At 49.5% G+C, this 22,603-nt stretch overlaps 1 protein-coding gene across 1 annotated transcript in view; it reads right to left on the minus strand.

Moving 5' to 3' along the window:
* PKD1 (polycystin 1, transient receptor potential channel interacting) overlaps positions 1-15,978 on the minus strand; it is a 91,472-nt gene extending 75,494 nt beyond the window's left edge. The window contains exon 1 of the mRNA XM_076052786.1: positions 13,562-15,978. Within this exon, the coding sequence (XP_075908901.1) occupies positions 13,562-13,851 (290 nt within the window). The 5' untranslated portion in view covers positions 13,852-15,978. The remainder of the gene's footprint in view (positions 1-13,561) is intronic.
* Positions 15,979-22,603: the final 6,625 nt, after the last annotated feature.

Consider the following 22,603-nt stretch of genomic DNA (forward strand, 5'->3'; position numbering starts at 1 on the left):
TTTCTGTGCCGCCGAGATGACGAACGAGCGTTGGGATAAATCACCCGGTCACGGCGCGCGGCTGACGGATATGAAACACGCGGTGCTGGCTGCGCGCCGGAAAATGTACCGAGACTTCTCATCCTCCTCGTCCTCCGTGCGCACGGGCGCTGTGGTGCTGAGCAGCTGGGGGGGGGGGGGCGGCGGGGGTTTATCCCCTCGACAGACAAAACAGACATCACACGAACCGACCGTCTTCACGATCCCGCCCCCCACCCGGGTACTCTCCCTGCCTACCTGTCCCCTCTCATCTCACTCTACTCCCCTCCACAAACTCCCCTACCTCTCCCCTCTCATCTCACTCCACTCCCCTCCACGCTCTCCCCTACCTCTCCCCTCTCATCTCACTCCACTCCCCTCCACGCTCTCCCCTACCTCTCCCCTCTCATCTCACTCCACTCCCCTCCACGCACTCTCCTACCTCTCCCCTCTCATCTCACTCCACTTCCCTCCACGCTCTCCCCTACCTCTCCCCTCTCATCTCACTCCACTCCCCTCCACGCTCTCCCCTACCTCTCCCCTCTCATCTCACTCCACTCCCCTCCACGCACTCCCCTACCTCTCCCCTCTCATCTCACTCCACTCCCCTCCACGCTCTCCCCTACCTCTCCCCTCTCATCTCACTCTACTCCCCTCCCTAAACTCTCCTGCCTCTCCCCTCTCATCTCACTCCCCTCCACGCACTCCCCTACCTCTCCCCTCTCATCTCACTCTACTCCCCTCCCTAAACTCTCCTGACTATCCCCGCTCATCTCACTCCACTCCCCTCCACGCTCTCTTCTACCTCTCCCCTCACTCTCCTCCCCTCCACTCACTCCCCTACCTCTCCCCTCTCATCTCACTCCACTCCCCTCCACGCTCTCCCCTACCTCTCCCCTCTCATCTCACTCCACTCCCCTCCACGCTCTCCCCTACCTCTCCCCTCTCATCTCGCTCCACTCCCCTCCACGCACTCTCCTTCCCCTCCCCTCTCATCTCCCTCGACTCCCCTCCGTGTACTCTACTTGCAACAATTTATTATGAATAAAAATGCCATTTGGGTTTACCTGGCAAAGCCTCACCGAGTCTCAAGACTCGTCCGGAAGGAGGTTCCTCCTACATTGGGGTTACTTGGCCAGGAATTTCCGGCTTCTTTCGTGTGTGCGAGGGAACCGAACACCCCGGGCGAAAACCCAGCGACCGCGGGTAGAGAAAGTACAAACTCAACGCAGAAAGGCGCCCCGGTCGGCAATCGAACCCAGGCCCCTTCTGCGCCAAGTGAGGCGTGAGGAGTGTTACCGTCGCGCTGCCACCAACCGCCCTGCCACCGCCACGCAACAAAAGGTTGAGGAGAAGCAGTGCCCTAACAACGCCCCAACTCGCCCGCTCGCTCATCGCGCGCGGCTCTTGGACATTCACGAGGCGGTGAGAAAGCAAGGCACTCCGTGCGCCCGCTCATCAATGGAACTCAAGCGCCCTCGCGCCGCGAGCCCCTGGAAACCGGCAAGTCCGGGCAGCACCCGCGTGTCCACGCAGCGCCAGCGGCGGGCGGGGAGGGCTGCGCAAACGCCGGAGGCGCGGCAGAGCCAGCGGACCCCGCTCGCCACTTCACCTCCACGCTCACAAATTCGCCCGTGTGTGCACAAGCGCCTTATTCACGCTCGCTCAAGTTGCGGAGACCGCTCCCGTTTCCTGCTGCCTGGGCCGAGTGTTGCCGGACGTGCGCTTTAAACAAGGCTGGAAGGTTGTGAGAGACCCAACCTCACCCATAGATTCACACAGAGACCCATGGTAGAGACCCACAGACTCACTTAGAGACCCGTAGATTCAGAGCCAAATAGGGACCCATAGTTGGGACCCAGAGCCTCATCTATTCGCACAGAGATCTATAGTAGAGACAGATAAACTCATACAGGAACCCATGGTAGCGACTCAATGACTCACAGACTCCAATAAAACCCCACAGTAAAGAACCATAGACTCACACAACTACCCAGAGACCCATGATAGAGACGCATGGAACCAGTCATAGTTCATAGTTCCATTTATTTGGTATAGCCCTGTGAGCCATTCGGCTCTTGAATCGGGTGCAACCGCAACACGTCACATAGAGACCCACAGTAAAGGCACATAGACTCGATGACACAGAGACCCACGGACTCAAGAGTCACACAGAGACCCTTCGTAGATACGCGTAGACTCATAGATTAACATTGGGACCCATATACCCACATCGAGGCCTATAGCAGAAACCCATGCACTCATGAACCCAGCGTAAAGACCCCAGCTCTGGGCTAAACAGCAGCAGCAGCAGCAGGCCGTGTTGACACAGAGAGACACTGGGTGCAGTCATCTCTGCATTCTGTCACAGCTTCTATCACGTGGGGCCGTTGCTAAGCAGGCTCAGGCCTGGCGAGCCTTTAGACGGAGAGGTCACGCACCGACATTCCCAGATATCTCTCCTCCGTCGCCACCAGCTACTGGCGAATTCCTCGCGGAACGGAAACCGCCGCAGATACCGCAGGAGTGAAGGGGGCAGTGTTCCTTGTTAAATAGCTGTTACCCATTAAATCGCTTACTGTGCTTAACTTTTTTCGGCAGTAAACTATAAAATAAACATTTTTTTTATTTTACCAGGTAAGGCCCACTGAGCTACATAGCTCTTTTTCAGAAGAGACCTGGCCACAAACGATAGCTCAACAAAGTGGCTTATCACGTGGAAAATGTATAGGAGCTAAATACCCTAAGCGCACGTTCATTCTAAATGTGGACGGAAATACCGGAGGTCCTGGAGGAAAATCCACACGACCACGGGGAGAGAGAGAGAGAGACGCGCACACTCCAAATATACAGGTGTCAGGGTCGGGATCGAACTCACAACCTCCTGCATGCCAGGCAAGGTCGACTCCACGGTGGTCATCCGACGTAGTCATTTTAATCAATAAATTACAGTGAAACTTACAGCATAAATTATTACGCTTTTTTACCCAGAAATGCCCCACCGAGTCTCAAGACCGATTTTATGGAGGGTCCCGCCGAATTTTTGCAACGGCGGTGGCGACGTTGCCGCTATGTGCAATGACAATGATGTAATTTGCAGACAGTTTTCACCACTTGGATATTGGGCCAATAAAATGTTCAAGTTACATTGTATGGTTTCTCTTTCAGCTGTGGGAGGAAACTGGAGCACCACGGAGAAAACTCACGCCGCGCGAGGGGGCAACGCTCGATCCATCAGCCATGCAGATGGAAACAGGTGGCGATTAATCCGCTCCCTTTACTGCCCTCTCCTGGCCAGCCAGGATATGGCACTTCCTTGACGCCCGCGACAATGGAGTTTCCCAACATTTGCGTGATCCACCAACCCCAGGGTGCATATCCACCACTGCCTGTGCCACCACGAACGGCAACTGATGTTTTTTGCGCATCTGGCTCGAACATTGAAGCGTACGTGTCAATCAGAATCTGAATATTTATTTAGACTACAGGAGGAATCCAATGGGCTGTAAAGCTCTTTCGTCACAGATGTCCAGCCGGGGCACGAGGTCAGAAGGTTTCAAAAACAAACAAATGCACACACACGGTTGGGAGTGCAAAGTGAACCCCAACAGGTTTAAAATCGGTGATCCTGCAACGCCTTGCGGGGGAAATCCAATAAACTGAAGGGAAACCTAAGAAACCGAGATGTCAACACAAGAAATGTAGAGGGAACCACTAAGGGTGCTGGGGTGGCTAGGAGATGTTAACAACATCACCTGGTATGCAGGAGGTCGTGGATTCGATCCCGACCCTGACGCCTGCTGCTGTATATTTGGAGTTTGCGTGCCTCTCTCTCTCTCCTCGTGGTCGCATGGATTTTTCTGCAGGTCCTCCGGGTTTTCCCTCCACATTTAAAAAACAATGTCACGCGTTTTAGTGTATTTGGTCGCTATAAATGTCCACTTCGTTGGGCTATCATTGTGACAGCCAGGTCGCCTCTGAAAAGAGATACATAGCAGCTCAGTGGGAGCCTAACCTGGTAAAATAAATACAAATTGTTAAGTGTATAGTTTAGATCATTAGACCTCCTTTGCCAGTACCAAAATATAATAATAGGGTTTTTCCCCTTTTTTTTCTGGCAACAAAACTGAAACCTTTTTTACAAGGATTCATGTCTGCATTAACCACAATACCTGCAGTCAAAATGCAAACAAAAAACATACTATGATAATATAGGCATTGTCCTTGAAACTGATTGGTCCACACCAAGAGACGGCTTTCTTTTGAGCCTCGACCCAATTGGTGCTCGACCAGATGACGCCAAAAGGCGTCACACAGCTCAAAGACAATGCACTAAGTAAAAATAATGAAGGCTCGGGGTGAGCATCTACATCATTAGACCTCCTTTGCCAGTACCAAAATATAATAACAGGGTTTTTCGCCTTTTTTTCTGGCAACAAAACTGAAACCTTTTTACAAGGATTCATGTTACTGCATTAACCTTAAAAGAAAGTCGTCCCTTGGTGTGGACCAATTAGTTTCAAGGACAATGCCACATATATTATCATGGTATGTTTTTTGTTTACATTTTGACTGCAGGTATTGTGGTTAATGCAGACATGAATCCTTGTAATAAGATTTCAGTTTTGTTGCCAGAAAAAAGGGGGGAAACCCCTATTATTACATAGTTTAGTTTAAACTGACACAGAACCCCAAGAAATGGAGCCAGAAACCTAAGAAACCGGGAGTGAAACCCATCAAGCGGATGGACAGAAACACTGAACTCTCACGCTGGCAAGGGCGAGTCGACTTGTGGATAAAAGAGTTAATTAATGAGCTTGTGTATCAGCAAACAGGAGGCTGTCACCACTTAGTGAACACCGATTTCCTAACTCGATCGACCTTCTGTGTGTAGTTTGTCTATTCTCTCCCACACCGTCATGCATGCGTTTCCTCTGGGATCTCTGCTTAACTCCTCCCATAGCTATAATACTAATTATATAATTACGTAATTGGCATTGGGCCAATCTCAATCTCAGATCGCTCATGCAAATTAAGACCCTCCTGAATTTCTCAGCTGATTAAACAAAATAAACTAAAAAAACAATGCTGATAAAGCACCTGCACGTACAGCAACATATCGCCCCCTTAACTGTGAAAACAAAAAAACTTTCCAGGACCCGCCTGAAAAGAATGAGAGTCTTAAGAGTCGACGAGGCTTGAACCCTGGGTGATTCAAAGCGCATTGATCGTAACGATCAAAATCTTAATATTTATTTAGACCGCAGAAGGAATCCGATGAGCTACGAAGCTCTTGTTCAGAGATGTCCAGTAGGGGCACGGGGTCAGAGAGTTACAACAACAAGCACAATACAAAAAGACGATAGCGGTGCCAAGTGTTGGAGAGGTAAGCAAGTCACTGAAAACAAATTGAAAATTGCAAAAGTAAATCAATCCCTGCCGATTTTTCAGCACTAAAAGCAAGCTGGGGCAAGGCAGCAACAACAACAAGAGTCCCAGACCACAGCAAGACAACAACAACAACACGGTCCCTCAATACAATTGCACAACGATAAGCATGACCACTGCAGGAACCAAATCTTCCGTGCGGAATGTTCCCTCTCTCGCTGCGGAGCAGCACCGTACAGGGCTGGTTTCTCCCCCTACGGACTCAACACCACCACCACCACATCACGGTCACGCTGTATAAGCCGGCTGCTGACCAGTGACCCGCGACACCGATACACTTAATCTGGCGTGGCGCCGCTGAGACCCGCTTTTGGTGAAAGCGCAATCGCTGATCCCCGGGCGCTCCAGCGCGCTCCGCTCAACCCCAACTTTGGGGCTATATTTCAGCATTCGGGATGTTTTCGGAAATATTTTACCGGAAATATTTAACAATCTACGTGTTCGTTCGTTCGTTTCTCAATCCGCTTGTCCTGGCGAGGGTCGCGGCGGCAGCGTGTTGAGTACGGCAGTCCAGACCTGCCTTTCCCTGGCGACGGACTCTAGCACTACTACGCTTTACACTACACGACTATGCACTACTATACACTACTACACGACTGTACACTACTACACTACTACACACAAACTCTAGCTCTTCCTGGGGAATTCCCAGGCGTTCCCAGGCCAGCCGAGCGACATCGGTCCCCGCCAGCGTGTCCAGGGCCGGCCCCGGGGTCTTCGCTCAGTGGGACGTGCTGCCCTGTTCCAGGGGGAGTCTAAAGGGGGGCATCCTTACCGGGTGCCGGAACCCACCTCGACTGGCTCCTCTCGATCCGGAGGAGCAGCCTCTCGACTCTGAGGCTCTCCCGGATTACCTCCTTACCCTATCATGCACAGTGATCCTGGCAACCCTGCGGAGAAACCTCATTTCGGTCCCTTGTATCCGCGATCTCATCCTTACCGTCATTACCCAAAGTGAGGGTGCGAACGTAGATCGACCGGTAAACTCTACGTTAGTGCATGTTTATAGCTACGGTTTGCGCGAGTTCGATTCCCGCTCACGGCCGACACCAGTGGCACTTATTTGAACAGGTCCTGGGCCTCCCCCTAGGTCGACTCGGGCTGAAATGAGTACCTGGTGCGGTGCGTAAACATCGCAGCTGGGGAGACAAAAAGCGGCTGAGCGTCGGTTCTGGCCACCCCAGCCCCTCGTTTGCCGTGCCGGCCTTCGTAGGTGCTACTCACTAACAGCACTTGCCCCAACGGTCTGTTGAGACTACACGGGGGATCTTTGTCTTCGTAGCTTTGGGAAGACACCGGAGAATCCGGAGGAATCGCAAAGGGACCCCCCCCCCCCACCACAGAATCACGGTGCTGGTATGATACGCGGCACAACCCACAACACGCTCCGGAGAGCTGCAAACGACACAACCGCAACAAACAAAAATAACCCCCCCCCCCATACATAGGGGCCGTCCATAAATGACGTCACGCACCTGGGGGGGGGGTCAGACATTTGTGACGATGTGTGACGAGGGGGGGGGGTTTGAGAAATGTGACGTCACATCAAAATGCGCAACTTTAAATAAATATAGACAACACGTTCTACTTAAATACCCACTACAATGACAATATTTTCAATTCGACTTGAACCTTGTTTAATTTTTTGGGGGGGGCGCAGAGCTTTGTGACGTCATATTTGAGGGGGGGGTCTGACTTTTTGTGACGCCGTGTGACGAAGGGTGGTGGGGGGGGTCAAAAATCGTCCAAAATCGCGTGACGCCATTTATGGACGGCCCAATAAACAGCGGCACAGGGATTCCGTGTGCGTATTTCCCGCACCGTGTAACGAGAGTCAATGACCTCTCAGGAAGGCCGGCGGCATTCCCCCGCTCTTGTCAGCCCGCACACAAACAAGACAAAGATCTCACCTCCCACCCCCCGCCGCAGTGCAGCCTTAGCAAACTTTTGGAGGAAGTGCTGTGAGCGAGCAACCACCTGTGAAGGCCGGGGCAAGGGACGTGAGTGGGTGGTGGGTGGCCAACACCACGCCCGGCCGCCTTTGTATCCCGATAGTGGTAATGTCTACCCACCGCACCAGGTAACTCATTTTGGGCTGAGTCGACCTAGGGAACACTCAGGACCGGTTCAGATAATCGTCACTGGTGGTGTTGTGGGCCACGAGCGGGGTTCGAACTCCGGTCGCCGGGTTCATAGCTCAGCACGCTAACCTCTAACACTCCCGCTCTGTCAGCTGGACGCACACGACAAAGACAAAGCTCCCCCGTATAGCCTTAAGACTGTCCGGGCAAGTGTTGTTGGCGAGCACCTCAGCCATTTAACATCACCAAGCTGCACCGTGTACAAAATAATTTGGCACGTGTCGTGACGTGTCCTACATGATCTGACCGTGACCTGCAAGATCTGACCGTGTCCTGCAAGATCTGACCGTGTCCTGCAAGATCTGACCGTGTCCTACATGATCTGACCGTGTCCTACAAGATCTGACCGTGCAAGATCTGACCGTGTCCTGCAAAATCCGACCGTGTCCTGCAAGATCTGACCATGTCCTGCAAGATCTGACCGTGTCCTACATGATCTGACCGTGTCCTGCAAGATCTGACCGTGTCCTGCAAGATCTGACCGTGCAAGATCTGACCGTGTCCTGCAAGATCTGACCGTGACCTGCAAGATCTGACCGTGACCTGCAAGATCTGACCGTGTCCTGAGAGATCTGACCGTGTCCCGCAAGATCTGACCGTGTCCTGCAAGATCTGACCGTGCAAGATCTGACCGTGTCCTACAAAATCTGACCGTGTCCTGCAAGATCTGACCGTGTCCTGCAAGATCTGACCGTGTCCTGCAAGATCTGACCGTGTCCTGCAAGATCTGACCGTGTCCTACATGATCTGACCGTGTCCTACAAGATCTGACCGTGTCCTGCAAGATCTGACCGTGTCCTGCAAGATCTGACCGTGTCCTGCAAGATCTGACCGTGTCCTGCAAAATCTGACCGTGTCCTGCAAGATCTGACCGTGTCCTGCAAGATCTGACCGTGTCCTGCAAGATCTGACCGTGTCCTACATGATCTGACCGTGTCCTGCAAGATCTGACCATGACCTGCAAGATCTGACCGTGTCCCGCAAGATCTGACCGTGTCCTGCAAGATCTGACCGTGTCCTGCAAAATCTGACCGTGTCCTGCAAGATCTGACCGTGTCCTGCAAGATCTGACCGTGTCCTGCAAGATCTGACCGTGTCCTACATGATCTGACCGTGTTCTGCAAGATCTGACCATGACCTGCAAGATCTGACCGTGTCCCGCAAGATCTGACCGTGTCCTGAGAGATCTGACCATGTCCTGCAAGATCTGACCGTGACCTGCAAGATCTGACCGTGACCTGCAAGATCTGACCGTGACCTGCAAGATCTGACCATGTCCTGCAAGATCTGCAGGACACGGTCGGAACACAAGCAATCATCATCAGGTGTGAAAACTACAGCAGTCGAAACGTCGTGGTAATTTTATTTTTTATATTTTCATTATTTTATTGTTTACCTTCTACGTGACTTTACCGAAAGAACCAAGAATATGCTGTGAAAGAAGTTCGACATACATACAGCAGCACGCGCACAACACGATGGACCCATCCCAGAGCTTTCTGCACGGGTGTATTTGGCTGCATCGCTTATTGCGGTGGGGGTTGGTCGGGGGTCGTAAGCAGTGACCAGAGCTTACTTTGAATAGGTTAATCATAAGCCTGCCGCCTCCCCCTCACCACCACCGCCACCGCCGCCACCATCAACTGCTGCCGCCACCACCACCATCACCAACTGCCACCGCAGCCACCAGCAACACCACCGCCACCGCCGCCACCACCGCCACCACCACCATCATCATCAAAGCCGCCACCAAGACCACCACCGCAACCACCACCAACGCTACCACAACCTACGCTACCACCGCCACTTGAAACATTGCGATCAAGCAGGACCCTCCCTCCATTACGCGGTTTAGTAGGAACACACGAACCTGGCTTGACCAAAACGACGAGAAGGAAGAAGGCGATGGAAGCGGAGAGAGCCTGTCAACACTCACACCGGAGTGGTGTCTCTCTCACACGAGCCACGCTCTCAGCAACCGCTACCAACGCGTGGACGCTGATCACCACCATTCCGTTGTACCAAATTCTGGTTCCAGCACTCACACCAGTGCTGCCACTAACACGCCAACACTAACACGCCAACATTGACACCAACACTTACACTAACATGTTAACACTGACACCAGCATTGACATCAATGACACTAACATGTTAACACAAACATGCCAACACTGACACCAGCATTGACACCAACACTATCATGTTAACACTGACAACAGAACTGACAACAGAACTGACACTAACATGCCAACACTAACACCAGCATTGACATCAATGACACTAACATGTTAACACTAACATGCCAACACTGACACTAGCATTGACATCAATGACACGAACATGTTAACACTGACACCAACATTGACCTCAATGACACTAACATGTTAACACTGACAACAGAACTGACAACAGAACTGACACTAACATGCTAACACTGACACCAGCATTGACATCAATGACACGAACATGTTAACACTGACACCAGCATTGACACCAACACTGACACTAACATGCTAACACTGACACCAGCATTGGCACCAACACTGACACTAACATGCTAACACTGACACCAGCATTGACACCAACAATGACACTAACATGTTAAAGCTTTAATCAGAACTGATATCGGACAATGACACTAACATGCCAACACTGACACCAACATTGACACCAATGACACTAACATGTTAACACTAACATCAGCATTGACATCAATGACACTAACATATTAACACTGACACCAACACTGACACTAACATGTTAACACTGACACCAGCATTGACACCAACACTGACAACAACATGTAAACATTGACACCAACATTTACACCAACACTGACACTAACATGTTAACACTGACACCAGCATTGACACCAATGACACTAACATGTAGACATTGACACCAACATTGACACCAATGACACTAACATGTTAACACTGACACCAGCATTGACATCAATGACACTAACATGCTAACACTGACACCAGCATTGACACCAATGACACTAACATGTAAACATTGACACCAACATTGACACCAACAATGGCACTAACATGTTAACACTGACACCAGCATTGACATCAATGACACTAACATGTTAACACTGATACCAGCCTTGACATCAATGACATTAACATGTTAACACTGACACCAGCATTGACACTAACATGTTAACAATGACACCAGCATTGACACCAACACTGACACTAACATGTTAAAGCTGACATCAGAACTCATATCGGACACTGACACTAACATGCCAACACTGACACCAACACTGACAACAGAACAACAACAACCGCTGATCGCCACTAAGTGACAGTGACGTCACCACGGTGCCTGTGCCAGGCTAGGTGCACTTTCAGGCCACGTTAAGTGTCGAACGCTCGCTGGCAGGAGGTCACAGAACAAACCATGCAGGTGCCATGGTTTGACTGACTGAGATGACCGGTGATGCACCAACTGTGCTCCCACTGTGCCAACTTTCTGTATTTTAACCGCCCGGCCGTTCCGCTCGTTGTTGTGAGCGTCGCTCCTCTGCCCTCCGTTGTTGCTGGAGGGCGATTGCCTCCAACTCCAGTAGCGTCCTATACGAACCTCCTCCACAGAGGCCGATCTTGACACTGCTGGTACCAGTCATTGGCAAATCCACTCAGCTCCACATCCTCCTGTACCACATCACTCCATCTCTTCTCTAGCCCGTGCCGCGCCTGTTAAGTCCCCTCTATGCGGCCAAACAAGCTGCTTGGGTCATGAAGCCAGCAAGCCAAGCCAACGCAGCCTCGCTTGCTGGAGGAGCTCCCCGATGGGACTGTGTCCAGATCTTTAAAGGATCTGTGAGCTCCCCACACGATATAGGTCTGGTTAAACCATGGATGGATCGTAGGTAGGCAGGCCGGCCTGAATGTTTCATACCGGTGCATAAAACCGACACCCAACAATGGCATTGACACCAACATTGACACCGACACTGACACCAGCGTGTGAATACTGACCCCACACGTGTGAGCTGCTATAGTGGCAGTAATTATTGACATGCTGTTATCGGTGTTGGTGACAGTGTTGGTGTCACTGTCGGTGTCACTGTTGTTGTGAGTCCGCACATGCGAGTGTCAGTCTTGGAATGTCGTTGGCGGTGTGATGTCAGTGTTGACATGCTGGTGGTCATTATTGACAGACCGGTGTCAAGTGTGAACAGACTGGTGGTCAGTGTCAACCCACCATGGCCTACCGTATCCCAAAGTTTCCCGTGCACGCGCGGTCAGGAGGTGTTGTTGTGTCAGTGAGTGTCGGGGTCATGGCTGCTGTCACAGTTGGTATCGGTGTCAGCGTTGACGTGCTGGTGCCAGTGTTGGTGCCAGTGTTGGTGCCAGTGTTGGTGCCAGTGTTGGTGCCAGTGCTGGTGCCAGTGTTGGTGCCAGTATCTGCACCAGGCTTGGTGTCAGTGTTTGTGTCAGCGCTGGTGGTCAGTATTGGTGTCAGTGTTGACTGCGACACGCTGCCCATTCACACTCACAGTGACGAGGTGCTGCTGTGTCAGTGTTGATGAGTCAGTGTTGATGAGTCAGTGTTGATGAGTCAGGGTTGACCCTGGCATGCTGCCCATTCACACTCACAGTGACGAGGTGCTGCTGTGTCAGTGTTGATGAGTCAGTGTTGATGTGGCAGTATTGATGAGTCAGTGTTGATGTGTCAGTATTGATGAGTCAGGGTTGACCCTGGCACGCTGCCCATTCACACTCAGAGTGACGAGGTGCTGCTGTGTCAGTGTTGATGAGTCAGTGTTGATGAGTCAGTGTTGATGAGTCAGGGTTGACCCTGGCATGCTGCCCACTCACACTCACAGTGACGAGGTGCTGCTGTGTCAGTGTTGATGAGTCAGTGTTGATGTGTCAGTATTGATGAGTCAGGGTTGACCCTGGCACGCTGCCCATTCACACTCACAGTGACGAGGTGCTGCTGTGTCAGTGTTGATGAGTCAGTGTTGATGTGGCAGTATTGATGAGTCAGTGTTGATGTGTCAGTATTGATGAGTCAGGGTTGACCCTGGCACGCTGCCCATTCACACTCAGAGTGACGAGGTGCTGCTGTGTCAGTGTTGATGAGTCAGTGTTGATGAGTCAGTGTTGATGAGTCAGGGTTGACCCTGGCATGCTGCCCATTCACACTCACAGTGACGAGGTGCTGCTGTGTCAGTGTTGATGAGTCAGTGTTGATGTGTCAGTATTGATGAGTCAGGGTTGACCCTGGCACGCTGCCCATTCACACTCACAGTGACGAGGTGCTGCTGTGTCAGTGTTGATGAGTCAGTGTTGGTGAGTCAGTGTTGGTGAGTCAGTGTTGATGTGTCTGTATTGATGAGTCAGGGTTGACCCTGGCACGCTGCCCATTCACACTCACAGTGACGAGGTGCTGCTGTGTCAGTGTTGGCGAGTCAGTATGGATGAGTCAGTGTTGATGAGTCAGTGTTGATGAGTCAGGGTTGACCCTGGCACACTGCCCATTCACACTCACAGTGACGAGGTGCTGCTGTGTCAGTGTTGGCGAGTCAGTGTTGATGTGTCAGTGTTGGTGAGTCAGTGTTGATGTGTCAGTATTGATGAGTCAGGGTTGACCCTGGCACGCTGCCCAGTCACACTCAGAGTGACGAGGTGCTGCTGTGTCAGTGTTGATGAGTCAGGGTTGATGTGTCAGTGTTGGTGAGTCAGTGTTGACCCTGGCACGCTGCCCGCTCACACTCACAGTGACGAGGTGCTGCTGTGTCAGTGTTGGCGAGTCAGGGTTTACACTGGCACGCTGCCCGCTCACACTCACAGTGACGAGGTGCTGCTGTGTCAGTGTTGGCGAGTCAGGGTTTACACTGGCACGCTGCCCGCTCACACTCACAGTGACGAGGTGCTGCTGTGTCAGTGTTGGCGAGTCAGGGTTTACACTGGCACGCTGCCCACTCACAGTGACGAGGTGTTGTCGGGCAGCAGAGGGGGCAGCCGCTGCAGCTGTCCCCGCGTGCAGTTCACCGAGCACTCCGCGGGCAGCAGCGGCGGCAGAGGGCAGCGGCAGGTGCAGGCGGCGGGGCAGTCCGGGCTCGCCGTGCTGCCCCCAGCATCCACTCGAGGCGCTATCCCGGCCATCATCAGCGTTATGATCATCATCATCAGGAAGAGGAGGAGAGTCCCAGGGGCAGTCCCGGGGCAGCTGCAGTGCTGCTGCTGCTGCTGCTGCCCTCGCTGCTGCCCTGCCATCACTTCACAGTGGCAGCCAACGCGCACGCCGCGGGGTATCTCATCGTCGTGGATACGAACTGATAATGATGATTGTAATGATTGTGTAGGCTTATGATGATGATGAGATTGATGATGATATTGATGATGATATTGATGATGAGATTTATGATGATGATGATGATATTGATGATGAGATTGATGATGATATTGATGATGAGATTGATGATGAGATTGATGATGATGAGATTGATGAGATTGATGATGATGATGAGATTGATGACGATGAGATTGACGATGAGATTGACGATGATAATTTTCCGCTGTGATGGATCGGATGGGCTGATCGAGCAGGTCACCAGGAGAATCATTCAATTTGGAACGAGGCCAATGACAGCAAGTACGCCGACTGCAAGGAAACCAATCACAATTATAACCTCCTGGTGCGCGTTAAGTTACGTGGGTGGTGACCATCGTAACGTTCACCACAATGTCAATTGCAACTGTTGTTAACTGCTAATTAATCCGACCGAAGATGACCAATTATCACGTCGCTAAGTTGGTCATTGTAACAACACCCCAAAGTGGTTGTGATGATAGCCGAGGAAAAGGCGTCGGCACAAACGAATTAACATTAACCCAATTTCAGCAAAAAAAATTAATGAAGACGGAGACACGTGAATGACAAATATTAACAACGTTATCGTTATTATTTATAACGGTATCGAAGTTGATGAGAAGTTGCGAGCGCGGTCGCGTAAACCAACAACCTCCAAACCAATCAAAAAGTGCGACACCTCCAAATCGGGAGATACAAAGACGGACGTGGCGGGGGTAAGAAGGGAGGTTGGGCTGTTGCTGTTGTTGTTGTTACTCACGGAACCTACACACCACCTCACAGCTCTGCAAATCAAATCTTGTTAACCGACGCCTCACATCCACGGGATGACTGTAGTCCTTTCTGCCTGTTGTTTTGCCTGTAGCTTCGTAGTTGTAGTTAGTGGCTGCAGTTGTAGCTCGTGGCTGTAGTTGTAGTTAGTGGCTGTAGTTGTAGCTCGTGGCTGTAGTTAGTGGCTGTAGTTGTAGCTCGTGGCTGTAGTTGTAGCTCGTGGCTGTAGTTAGTGGCTGTAGTTGTAGTTAGTGGCTGTAGTTGTAGTTCGAGACTGTAGTTTCGTAGTTGTAGTTAGTGGCTGTAGTTCGTGGCTGTAGTTGTAGTTAGTGGCTGTAGTTGTAGCTCGTGGCTGTAGTTGTAGCTCGTGGCTGTAGTTAGTGGCTGTAGTTGTAGTTAGTGTCTGTAGTTGCAGTTCGAGACTGTAGTTTCGTAGTTGTAGTTAGTGGCTGTAGTTAGTGGCTGTAGTTGTAGTTCGTGGCTGTAGCTGTAGTTAATGGCTGTAGCTCAAGCCTGTAATTCGGCTGTAGTTTTCACGCTGTAGCTGTCGTTGTAGTGTGGTTGTGCCGCCCACGCTGTAGTAGTAGCTGCTGTAGCTGTAGTTGTAGCTGAAGCTGTAGTAGCTGTAGTAGTAGCTGCTGTAGTAGTAGCTGTAGTTGTAGTAGCTGTAGTAGTAGCTGCTGTAGCTTTAGTAGCTGTAGTTGTAGTAGCTGTAGTAGTAGCTGCTGTAGCTGTAGTAGCTTTAGCAGTAGCTGCTGTAGTAGTAGTAGCTGCTGTAGTAGTAGTAGCTGCTGTAGTAGTAGTAGCTGCTGTAGTAGTAGCTGCTGTAGTAGTAGTAGCTGCTGTAGCTGTAGTAGTAGTAGCTGTAGTTGTAGTAGCTGTAGTTGTAGTAGCTGTAGTTGTAGCTGCAGCTGCTGAAGCTGTAGTAGCTGTAGTTGTAGCTGCTGAAGCTGTAGTTGTAGTAGCTGTAGTTGTAGCTGCTGAAGCTGTAGTTGTAGTAGCTGTAGCTGATGTAGTTGTAGTAGCTGTAGTAGTAGCTGCTGTAGCTGGAGCAGTATGTTGTAGTCTGTAGTTGACGCGCTGTAGCCGTGGCCGCCTGTCGCTGTGAGGGTTGTTGCCGCCTGTTGCCGCCGCCTGTCGCTGTGGTGGTTGCTGCCGCCCGCGCGCTGTCTCGATCACTCGCGGCCGCCCCGGGGCCGTGACGCCTCGCGCCGGGGCGCCATGGTGACCGTGACGTCACGCTGCCACGCCCCCACACCCTCAACCCCTCCCCTCACTCCCCCTCAACCCCTCCCCTCACCCCCTCCTCTCAACCCCCTCAACCCCTCCCCTCACTCCCCTCAACCCCCCTCAACCCCTCCCCTCAACCCCTCCCCTCACTCCCCTCAACCCCTCCCCACAACCCCCGCACCCCCCTCCCTCACTCCCCCTTATCAGCCTGTGAAGTCCACCACGGCACACGGAGTGGGTGGGTGGCCAGCACCAAGCCCGGCCGCCTTTGTCTCCCCAGTGACGAGCTTCACACAGCGCACACCAGGCACCCACTTGAGGCTGAGTCGACCTAGGGGAGACCCAGGACAGGGTCATGATAATTTTCGTCACTGCCATTGGTGGCCACAAGCGGGAATCGTAGCGCAGCGTTGCGCTAACCACTACGCCACCGCTCCCCACCCACCTCTTCTCACCACGTGGACGCAACCACGCCCGGCCGCCTTTGTCTCCCCTTCGCCCCACCCCGCACCGATGTCTGTTGCACACCTGGCAAACCGCTCAATACATTGGGCCAATAACAACACTTCGTGTGTGTGTGTGAGTGGTCTTAAAATTAAACATCTAACCTATAATTGGCGACGTTTTGGGCAATGGCCCTTGTGAATTGCACAAAATAATGAGAAGTGTCGTTTCATTGCACTCCTGTCAGCCCAGCTGCAGCATTGAGCCTGCCTCGTGCTTGGATGGGCGACCAATGTGCATGCAAGGTTGTCACAGGCTGCCTGCGGGCGGTGCTACATTGTCGGCAGCAGAGATCAACAATGCAGCGCCATCATCACACCACGTCTTCTTGTTGTACCGCACCTCGACAGCTCCCGCAATAACCCTGGTGGTGAAGTATGGGGCCGTCCATAAATGACGTCACGCGATTTTGGACGATTTTTGACCCCCCCCCTCGTCACACGGCGTCACAAAAAGTCAGACTACCCCCCCTCTCAAATATGACGTCACAAAGCTCTGCCCCTCTCCCCACACCCCCCCAAAACCATATTTCCATTTTGAAAATAAAACATGCTTCAAATCGCTTTAAACTATTGTCATTGTAGTGCGTATTCAACGTGGCGCTGCACTCTGATGTTGTAGGAGTGTTGTTATAACAATTATATATTTTGATTTAAAGCTTTCGTGACTGCAGTAATTCATATTCTTAGCTCTTTCGGTAAAGTCACGTTGAAGGGAAACAATAAAATAATAAAATATATATAAAACAATAAAAATTCTCACGACGTTTCGACCATAACACAAACGGTCATCATCAGGTGTGAAAAAACCAACGGCAAGAAACATTTGAAAGAAGTGGCGGTTTGTATTTATTTATTTCTAACGGTGTACTTGTTTATTTTTAACCGTTAGCGCCACGGGCAGCGATTTGGCAGTTTGTTTAGAAGGACGAGTCCATCTATGTTCTGAAAAGAGGAGGGGGGAGACGAAAATTAATGTATGCTGTCTGAAAGCCACCGTAAGCGTGAACAATCAATTAAGACCCGAAATGGTTTATCAAATCCTTCCAATGATTGCTAAGCCAGAATCCATCTTCTTGGTTGAAATTGTCTCTGTGCTTGTATATGTGGATAGCCTCATGAACGAATCTCTCATGGTAGCCAGATGGCTTACAAATAAATAAATACATCGTTTTAAAAATAAATAAATTAATTGATTCGTGCAAACCGCCACTTCTTTCAAATGTTTCTTGCCGTTGGTTTTTTTTACACCTGATGACGACCGTTTGTGTTATGGTCGAAACGTCGTGAGAATTTGTATTGTTTTATATATATTTTATTGTTTCCCTTCAACGTGACTTTACCGAAAGAGCTAAGAATATAATTCTATATTTATTTAAAGTCACGCATTTTTATGTTACGTCACATTTCTCAAACCCCCCCACTCGTCAAAAATCGTCACAAATGTCTGACCCCCTCCCCCCCCCCCAGGTGCGTGACGTCATTTATGGACGGCCCCTTTGGTTAAACAACTCCCCCCTCCCCCATTGAATGCCATCGCATGGGGTTTAGGCGGCTTTCAATCCAGCAGTGGATTATCGAAGGGCGGCCGTACGTTCCGTATCCAACACGCTCCGGAGAGCTGCAAACGACACAACCGCAACAAACAAAAATAACCCCCCCCCCCATACATAGGGGCCGTCCATAAATGACGTCACGCACCTGGGGGGGGGGGGGAGGGGTCAGACATTTTTGACGATGTGTGACGAGGGGGGGTTGAGAAATGTGACGTCACATCAAAATGCGCAACTTTAAATAAATATAGACGACACGTTCTACTTAATTAAATAGACTTTTTTTATAACTGTTTTCTCCTACAGCATCAGAGTGCAGCGCCACATTAAATACGCAATACAATGACAATAGTTTAAAGCGATTTGAAGCATGTTTTATATATTTTGTTTTTTTTGGGGGGGGGGGGGGGGCAGAGCTTTGTGACGTCATATTTGAGGGGGAGGGGGGTCTGACTTTTTGTGACGCCGTGTGACGAGGGGGGGGGGTGTGGTCAAAAATCGCGTGACGTCATTTATGGACGCCCCCTAAGACCCAAGTTGATTAAACTGATTCAACCACGTGCCATCGTTGGGGCAACGTTGTGCAAACGTTCGCACGTTTCCCTCGATAAAAGGTTAATGGTGCGGCCCGGAAATGGCTCGTTCACGCCCCCATGCTGATGGAAGGGCCCTCCCCACTAGAGGGCGCAGTAGAGACGCAACTTAATCATGGAGCATCTTTACTAAACTACAGTTTTAACAGATATATATTTAACCAGGTAAGGAAGGCCCCGCTGAAGCTATGTAGCTATTTTATTCAGAAGCGACCTGGCCATCACAAATGAGAGCTCGGCCAAGTGGGTTCTCGTCATCGCGTGGGCATTTAGAGCGGTCAAAGACCCCAAACGCGTGACGCGGATTCCAAATGTGGAGGGGTAAAGCCAGGAAGGGCCCGGAGAAAGATCCACACGACCACGGGGAGAACGTGGAAACTAGTACAGCACACCAGTGTATAGTGTAGTGTATAGTGTAGTGTATAGTGTAGGATACTAGTGTATAGTGTAGTGTATAGTGTAGTGTATAGTGTAGTGTATAGTGTAATATACTAGTACAACACTAGTGTATAGTGTAGTGTATAGTGTAGTGTATAGTGTAGTATACTAGTACAGCACTAGTGTATAGTGTAGTGTATAGTGTAGTATACTAGTACAGCACTAGTGTATAGTGTAGTGTATATTGTACTATACTAGTACAGCACTAGTGTATTGTGTAGTGTATAGTGTAGGATACTAGTGTATAGTGTAGTGTATAGTGTAGTGTATAGTGTAGTGTATAGTGTAATATACTAGTACAACACTAGTGTATAGTGTAGTGTATAGTGTAGTATACTAGTACAGCACACTAGTGTATAGTGTAGTGTATAGTGTAGTGTATAGTGTAGGATACTAGTGTATAGTGTAGTGTATAGTGTAGTGTATAGTGTAGTGTATAGTGTAATATACTAGTACAACACTAGTGTATAGTGTAGTGTATAGTGTAGTATACTAGTACAGCAGTAGTGTATAGTGTAGTGTATAGTGTAATATACTAGTACAACACTAGTGTATAGTGTAGTGTATAGTGTAGTATATTAGTACAGCACGCCGGTGTGTTGGAGAGCCAAGTAACTAAATTCCATCTGTACGGGCATGTAGCGTTTCCCCCTCGCACGCGCGCGGGGGGTTTGCTCCGTGCGCTCGGGGTTTCCTTCCACGTGTATAATAATATTAATTTAATATATATAATAAACACGCATCGTGAATTCTCTGAAAATATCTTAAAATTGAAAACCCAACGCAGTGGCGGGATGCTCCAGAACAAGAGTTATGCGACTCAGCGTGTGCCTCTGCTGGAGAAATAAGTAAATTATTATAATTTGGATTTACGTGGCACTCAGGTATTTGAGACACGCGGTAGGTAATGAGTAACGTGTAGCGAGTTATACATAACAAGAACTGTACGTGTCAAGATGAACCATATCAGGCGCCAAGGTGGCTAGGAGATGTTAACTACCTCACCCGGTATACAGAAGGTCGTGGTGGGTTCGATCTGGACCCTGACGACGCCTGTATATTTGAAGTTTGCGTGTTTCTCACTCTCCCCGTGGTCGCGTGGAATTTCTCCGGGTTTCCCCACATACGTTTAGAATCAACTTGACGCGTATTTGGCTGCTCTGAATTCCCACGTGATAAGCCACTTTCGTTGAGCTATCATTTGTGGCCGGGTCGCTTATAAAAAAAAATAGCTACATAGCTCAGTTGAGGGCCTTACCTTGTAAAAAACAAAAATGTAGTGTAATAATTTTGTTTATATCATCACAGATCTTGAGAAATAGCAGCATCTTGGGGAGGTCTTCATGCCTGCTGCTGATTATGTGTTGCGTAGTTACGATGTAATATATTTATGGTAATGCTGCTATTGTTGTTAAGTTGAGTGTGCGCGTGTATGTACACGTGTGGGGAGCGGTGGCGCAGCGGTTAGCGCGTTGCGCTACGAATCCGGCTACCCGAGTTCGATTCTCGTTCACGGCCAACACCACCAGTGACGATTATCTGAACCGGTCCTGGTGCCTCCCCTAGGTCGACTCAGCCTCAAATGAGTAGCTGGTGCGTAGTGTAAAAACATCGCCACTGGGGAGACAAAGGCTGTTTGGGCATGGTGTTGGCTACCCACCCCCTCGTGCGCCTTTATAGGTGCTCGCTAACAGCACTTGTCCCAACCGTCCTTAAAGGCTATAAGGGAGGATCTTTGTAAACGTGTCGCAGACAGCGTTAATTGATTAGCGCGCGTCACGTGGGACGTGTGTAATAATCATTGAGCGCATAGAACGTCTTAACTTATATAATCGAATGGGAGAGTTCAACTGGTAAAAGCAGGAAAAACTCTGGGGCTGCAAAGCAGCCTCCAGCTCTCTTTATCATCCCACGATACTCCTGGCGCAATCATCTGGCTCAACCCGCCCCCGATGCAGAGTATTTGACAGCTCTTAATTTTTACACGCGGTAAGCCCACTTCGTTGAAGCTAGTACCGGATTATCTTAGTAGCACAAGTATCTACAAATGCTACGGGCCCCGCACTTTGAAGGGTCCCGCGCTAAACGCTTTCAAGCTATCAATTCCGGTTCAATGATTCTGCACTTGCTCTATTACTATAGTACTATACTGGTATTCAACTTTTATAAACGACCGGGTGTTTAAGGTTAGCGATTTGTCATATTATCTGGCTGTAAAGCAAATTAAAAAATACAATTACGGTACTTTACTATGCAAGTGAAAAAATGATGTTTTAATATACTGTTTTATTTATGGCCCCTTTATAACAGGCCCCGCACTAGCTTGATCCGGCACTGGTTGAAGCTATCATTTGTGGTCAAGGTCGCTTCTGAAACAGAGCTACAGTATACAAGCTGATTGGGCCTTATCTGGTGAAATAATAAAAAGCCTGTGTTAAACTAATAAAAACAGCTATAGGTGATGTAAAATTAAATGTGTTGCTGTACATCACGACTGCAGCGCGGCTTATTTGTAACAAATGGTGATTCGTGTTTTTTTGCTTTCACAACTCTGAACAGTGGAATATCTACATTATTAGACCTCCTTTGTCAGTAACAAAATATAATTATAGGGTTTTTCCCCTTTTTTTCTGGCAACAAAACTGAAACCTTTTTACAAGGATTCATGTCTGCATTAACCACAACACCGGCAGTCAAAATGCAAACAAAACACATACTATGATAAGATATGCATTGTCCTTGAAATTGATTGGTCCACACCAATACCTGCACACCAAGGGACGGCAGGGACGGCAGTCCCTTGGTGTGCAGGTATTGTGATTAATGCAGTAACATGAATCCTTGTAAAAAGGTTTCAGTTTTGTTGCCAGAAAAAAATGGGAAAAACCCTATTATATCGTGGAATATCTAGTTCATCACGGGAGTCCAATTTAACTTCCACGGCTCCGTCATACGGCTCACACAGGGGTTCTTTCGTGACATTGTTTATTATTATTATTATAAAATACGGTATATCGTTAGAGCTTTTAACAGACAACGGGACAAGAAGTCACAGCTCATCGAGACGCTGACCTTCCTCAAAAACAGCTTAAAGGTCCGCGGTCTGAGCGTGGTTGTGTTTCACTCCAGCGCTGTCCTCGAGACAGCCTGATCCCTTCACCTGATGAAGGCCGCTTGTGTTGTGGCCGAAACGTCGTGATTTTTGTTATTTTATTTTTTACCTACGTGACTTTACCCAATAGAACCAAAGAGTATGGTAAAGCCCTCTCCACGTGTTCCCGGTATTAAACAGAGCAGCAGCAGGGTGACGTCATTATTTAATTCATTCAGGTGCAGTGATTCGAGGCGGAGAGGGGGAGGGTATTGTAATTATATAATAGATTGGTAATCATTGAATTGTTATTCATTGGTACTTGTTTCCCTTATAAGTAAATGTAATTGTATTGTATATTTTATTTATTTAATAAAGTAGTGAATTATTTGTCCTTTGTAAACGTGACACATTTTTTTATGTTTGGCCGTGTCGGGTGGTGGAGGATTACGAAACATTTATAAATAACGCGATCT

The sequence above is a fragment of the Petromyzon marinus genome, chromosome 58 (genome assembly GCF_048934315.1).
Source record: "Petromyzon marinus isolate PM22_M1 ecotype Great Lakes invasive population chromosome 58, UKy_Petmar_22M1.pri1.0, whole genome shotgun sequence".
Classification (NCBI taxonomy): Eukaryota; Metazoa; Chordata; class Hyperoartia; order Petromyzontiformes; family Petromyzontidae; genus Petromyzon; species Petromyzon marinus.